The sequence below is a fragment of the Microtus ochrogaster genome, chromosome 5, assembly GCF_000317375.1.
Source record: "Microtus ochrogaster isolate Prairie Vole_2 chromosome 5, MicOch1.0, whole genome shotgun sequence".
Taxonomy (NCBI): Eukaryota; Metazoa; Chordata; class Mammalia; order Rodentia; family Cricetidae; genus Microtus; species Microtus ochrogaster.
In genome coordinates, this window is record NC_022012.1 from 48,758,988 (window position 1) to 48,764,951 (window position 5,964).

The 5,964-nt window shown below is 44.3% G+C and overlaps 1 protein-coding gene across 2 annotated transcripts in view; it reads left to right on the forward strand.

Annotated features, from left to right (window-relative positions):
• Idh3a (isocitrate dehydrogenase 3 (NAD(+)) alpha) overlaps window positions 1-5,964 on the forward strand; it is a 23,399-nt gene that overhangs the window by 8,422 nt on the left and 9,013 nt on the right. For both annotated transcript variants that reach the window (XM_013346282.2, XM_026779171.1), the window contains exons 4-5: window positions 4,173-4,287; window positions 5,616-5,803. In XM_013346282.2, coding sequence (XP_013201736.1) covers window positions 4,173-4,287; window positions 5,616-5,803 — 303 coding nt within the window. The remainder of the gene's footprint in view (window positions 1-4,172; window positions 4,288-5,615; window positions 5,804-5,964) is intronic.

The window sequence follows — 5,964 nt, forward strand, 5'->3', positions numbered from 1 at the left end:
GCTCACAGCCCAGCCTGGTGACCTGAGCCCAGTCACAGGCGCTCACAGCCCAGCCTGGTGACCTGAGCCCAGTCACAGGCGCTCACAGCCCAGCCTGGTGACCTGAGCCCAGTCGCCAGCTCCTGCATGGGGGAAGAGAAAACCTGCTCTAGATAGTTGTCCTCTGACCTCCACCCATACTGTGGCATACACACACTCCCCACATGAACATACATAAGTGCACCCAAGTAAATAAATGAATAAAATTAATTTAAAGCTGAATGTGGTTGTCCAGGCCTCAATCCCAACATTTAGGAGGCAGAGACAGGCAAATTTCTGCATTTAAGGCCAGCTTTGGCTATGTAACAAGTTCCAGACCAGCCAGGGCTACCTAGTGAGACCATCTCCAAAAAGGTGGTCTTATTTATTTACCTTTTTTAAAGATTTGTTTTGTTTTGTACATAAGAGTGTTTAGCCTGCAAGTATGTATGTATATCACATGCTTGCCTGGTTCCTGTGGAGCCCAGAAGAAATTGTTGGATCCCTAGAAGTGAAGTTGTGGATGGATGGTGGTGAGCCATCATGTGAATATGGGAAGTTAAGCCCTGGGTCCTCTGCAAGAGCAACAGATGATCTAAGCCGCTGAACTGTTTCTCCAGCTCCTGTTTATTTTTGAGAGAGTCCCGCTCTCAAGCCTGGACTGGTTTAGAGCTCACTGTGCAGCTTAGGCTGGCCTTGATTTTGTAGTGTTCAAGCCTCAGCCTCCTGAGAGCTGGATGATTGTCCCTTTAATCATACCTGTCTTGGTGCTGTCACTGTCATGGATAGTTGTAATCAGATAGCACTGCAGTACTTGTGACTCTTTAAACCCTGCTTGGGACTAAGGTGTTTAAATTTTGCCCACTCACCTGCCTGCCTTACTGTATCTAACAGAAAATTCCTTAGAAGTTATATAGGCGATTTTTGAAAGAAGCTTTTTCATGTATTATAGTTTTGGTGTGTTGGAGATTAAACTTGGCTTTGCACATGCTAAGCAGGAATCCTTGTTGTTAGTATTCAGGCATTTGTACTGGCCCGCTCTTGGGGTCCTTACAGGATGTGTCCTCAGCTGTAGCCACTAAGAGCACCTCCTGTTCACGTTTGCTACATTCCCTTTTAAAAGGGGCCTTGTCCACTTCTTGTCTCTTTCTCTCTCTCTCTCTCTCTTTCTCTTCTGTTACTCTTATCCCAGGGACCAGTCACTGCCCCCCTCTCTGTCCCCTTCTCTATCCTCCTTTCTGTCTTCTCTCTCCTTTTCCAATAAACCTCCTATGTGAGCCCTGTTGCATGGTGTGACTTCTCTTCATGGGGTTTTTAAATAAATTACAACATTGGTTCCCTGACTGGGAAAGACTTTCCTGTGCTTCCTCCTGCCCACCGGCAGTCTGAGGCATGCTGGGACTCTGGAACCCACTCCTCATAGGACAGCCTTATTTCTCCAACGAATGGATCACTGGGCTCCTCCATCCGACACTGGCATGATTGGTGGGCCCCCTTTTTTCCACCTCTGGCCATTTCCCACAAATTAGGACTCATCTCTCAAGTGTGATTTCTCATCTCCTTAGCCTTGTTAAACCCTGGTACCAGGCAACCATGGCTCTCTCGGGCTTGGAGCCCTTGGCCCCTGCTCTGTGTTTGATGAATTACTGAGCAGCCTGTGACTTCTCAAAATCAACCCCCTCTGAATTCCTAGGAAGATAGGAATTACAGACCCTTGGGTCTCACTTTCTGCCCCATTCATGGGAACTTTGGCATCGCCTATACCTCCACCTTTTACGCTTAGTGCCCGATTTAAGGGCTTCTAAACTCATCTGCCTTTGTGGTCAGATCTCGTCCAAATACCCCTTAGATATCGCTTTCTGTTCTTGTCTTTTCCACCTGCAACAAATTTGCTTTCTGATTTGCTCTCTTTCACCTATAACAAATCTCGTTCACTGGCAGCTTTGCCTTCCATTCAGTATTGGCAGTTTTTAGAAGTAGTTTGAATCATTCTGGAATTTGGTTATTCTCTGTGTTTAGCCTGATTCAGAGTGATACAAGGGAGACAGCCTTACTAGTTGGGTACAAATTTGTTCTGTTTCACTTTTTACTCTTGACTGTCCTCAGTAGTCAACCATTGTGTCTTATGATAAATGAGATAGAAAGAGGGTGTCAGGGTGATGCTGTGGTGATGGGAAAGGAACAGCTGCTTTCAGTTCTTGTGAGCTCCAGGGAGTCCACTTGGATCCACCTCGAAAAGTATTTTACCAGGTCCAAGAGGCACCAAACGGCTCCACAGGGCACGGACAGTGAAATGAAATAGCCATCTACCCTAGGATGTGATGAACCCCAGATTTCTCAGGTCCCCCAAATATGGTCTACACCCCTTAAGGTCAACAGGAAGCAGTCTCGAGAACACAGTGTCCTCATCCCCATCTCACCTGCTACCCCTTTCTAACTCCTCACCTTTTTAAGTTAAGAGGGAGGAATGTTTGTTAGTATTCAGGCATCTGCACTGGCCCGCCCTTGGGATCCTTACAGAAAACAACCTCAGCTGCAGCCGCTAAGAGCACCTCTTGTGCACATCCACTAAGTTCCCTTTTAAAAGGTGAGCCTTGCCCGTTACTCATTTCTCTCTCTCTCTCTCTCTCTCTCTCTCTCTCTCTCTCTCTCTCTCTCTCTCTCTCTCTCCCTCTCTCTCATTCTCTTCTGCCACCCTTGTCCCCAGGAACCAGTCTTGGCTCCCCCCCACCCCCATCTCCTTCTCTGTCCCCTTCTCTGCCCCTTCTCTCTCTTCTATTAAACCTCTTATGTGAGCCCTGTTACATGGTATGACTTCCCTTCACTGCATTTTTAAATAAATTATAACACTTACCACTGAATTATGTCTTTTTTTCTGTTCTGGTGTTGCCGTCAAGCATGGAATATTATTCCTACAGCCCAACTTTCAGTTTAGGTAGATATCTTAAATTTTTGTTTGGGGGACTTAAGACTGTAATTTGGCTTTTTATTGTTGTTAGAACTGTGTAGTGTAAAAAAAAAATAGCCATGAGTTGAAGAATGAAATTTATTGAAATTATATCAACTCTCTTTTTTCAAATGTGAGTTTCTGCAGATGAGATAATGCTTGTGAGCTCCTTCTGAACAAGGTCCACATCTTTTTCTATACTTCTCTGTCTGGCTGTGTGCAGACAGTGTGCTGGCTGGCAGATGTCAGCTCTCATATGACAGGTGGAGGGAGAAGGGAACATGAGTTTGTGCTTTAAACCAGGACTTTCATAGGTAGTTTCTTGTTCTTTGGACAGTTTTATTAAGATATAATTCACATAATATTCACATCACTCATTAAAATGGTACAGTGCAGGGCTGGGGAGTTGGCTGTGGGTAAAGTGCTGTGCAAGCGTGAGGGCCTGAGTTCAGCTGGATGCTGTAGCATGTGTCTGCAGTCCCAGCCCTTCTGTTGTGAGGTGAGAGGACCGGCTAGCCTGGCATATGCAGCAGTGAGCAGCAACAGACCCTGTCTCTAATACGGTGGAAGGAGAGAACCAACACCAGAGCTGATATCTGACCTTTCTATATTCACTGCAACAGTAAAAAAGCATCCACAAATAACTGTACCATCCACTCCAGTGATTTTTAGTATATTCAGAGTTGTGCAGCCACACACAAAAACCATCTAATTTAGAACAATTTTATCACCAAAAAAGATAACCCATAATGTGTAGCTGTCACTCTAGGTCTGCCCCAGCTCCAGGTAATCATTTGCTTTCTCTCTGTAGATCTGATAACCTATTCATATCAATAGACTCATACATGGTCTTTTCTGGTGGACTTTTAGCTCTTAGCATTGTGGTTTCAAGGCTCATCCATCTATTAGTACTATGAATCATTTCTGTGAACCTTATACCCCCTTCTTATGTTAATCTAATTATAGTTACCTTAAGAGTCCTTGTGAAGAAAATAAGTGAGCAGGTGGCAGCTGGATGTGATGGCTGGGCCAGAGTAAAGCAGAGAATCCCTGGGGCACACTAGTGAATATCACACTAAGGGACTTTCAGGACCTTATGGTCAATGTGTTTACTAGTTGCATCCAGTCTTGATGCACCATCATTGTAGTCTGAATGCTGGAGTTGTTCAAGTGTGTTCAGTTCACTGTGCTATTGTGTGACTTGTAGGCCCCTATTCAATGGGAGGAGCGGAATGTCACTGCCATTCAAGGACCAGGAGGAAAGTGGATGATCCCTCCAGAAGCCAAAGAGTCCATGGATAAGAACAAGATGGGCTTGAAAGGTACAGTGGAGAGGAGGCTTTGGTTGTTCCCAGGCATTCTGTTTTGAGAGTATATGTATGTCAGCCAAGTACAGCCTGACAGTCTATCAAAAGTAAAGCGCTCCTTTTATGAAGTATCTGAGGTACCTGTTTATTTATTGAATGTTTTATGTTTGTGAGGCCGGGTCTCATGGTATAGCCCAGCTGACCTAGCACTTGTTTTATGCGCAAGGTTAGCTTTAAACTTGAGATTCTTCTTGTTTTAGCCTTCTGAGTGCTGGAATCACAGTCATACATCTCTAGATGTTTCTTTCTTTATTTGCTCTCCCATGGAAGTATATTCTTGGCCTGAGATGATTATTTCTTATTTGGGACATTTGTTGTTGTTGTTTGTTTGATTGATTTTTTGAGACAGGGCTTCTTTGTGTAGCTTTGGAGCCTGTCCTTGGAACTCTGTCTATAGACTAGGCTGGCCTTGAACTCACAGAGATCTATCTGCCTCTGCCTCCCTAGTGCTGGGATTAAAGGTGTACACCATCACCACCTGGCAAAAGTTCATTCTCCCTCTCTCTTTTAAGATTTATTTATTTATTATGTATACAGTGTTCTGTCTCCTCCATATATGCCTATTAGCCAGAAGAGGGCACCAGATCTCATTATAGACTGTTGAGAGCCACCATGTGGTTGCTGGGAATTGAACTCAGAACCTCTGGAAGAGCCACTGGTGTTCTTAATCTCTGAGCCATCTTTTCAGCCCTGGGACATTTAAGACTCTAGTAACAACATTAAAGTATTGCTGGCCAATACCAACTTTACTGTGTCTGTTATTTTTAACTCCATTTACCTCTAGTCAGACTTTTAATGTTTTTATTTTCTTTATACATGCTTAAAGGCCATGGTTCAGAATAATTAGCACATGATAGTTTGAAATTTGGCACAGGCTTTAAACCATGTTCAGGTCCATCTTTTGTGGGCCACTGGCTGGTAAGCTTAGGCCAAGTTATTTCTCTGGGGTTGTTTTTTTTTTCTTGTAATTGTAAGCATCCCTCCCTTTTGAGCACTGAGGCTCAGCAGATACTAGGCTTCTGATGCAGTGTTGGTCCTCAGACGTTCTCAGGACAGGAAATGCAGGCCCTATCCCTGAAACCTCCCTAGAGGATTTGTTCCTCCTCTTGAATCTTTTTCTTTCTTTATTTGCTCTCCCATGGAACTGTTTTTTTGACCTGAGATGGTCTAAGGGAGGGGCGAAGTTTAAGCCAGAACACATTTTACAGAAGCCAGGTGAGTTAGTTAGGGTTTCCTGTGAGACCAAGTATATCCTATTGTCATGTGACTGTTCTTCCTTACAGGCCCACTAAAGACCCCAATAGCAGCTGGCCATCCATCTATGAATCTATTGCTCCGTAAGACATTTGACCTTTATGCCAATGTCCGGCCGTGCGTCTCCATTGAAGGTTATAAAACCCCTTATACGGATGTAAACATTGTCACCATCCGAGAGAACACAGAAGGAGAGTACAGTGGAATTGAGCATGTGGTACGTTCATCTCTTCATCTCAGAGTTTTGTGTTTGTTTGTTTGTTTGTTTTTTGGGGGAGAAGGTTTTTGTTTTTTTGGTTTTTTGGTTTTTTCGAGACAGGATTTCTCTGTGGCTTTGGAGCCTGTCCTGGAACTAGCTCTGTAGACCAGGCTGGTCTC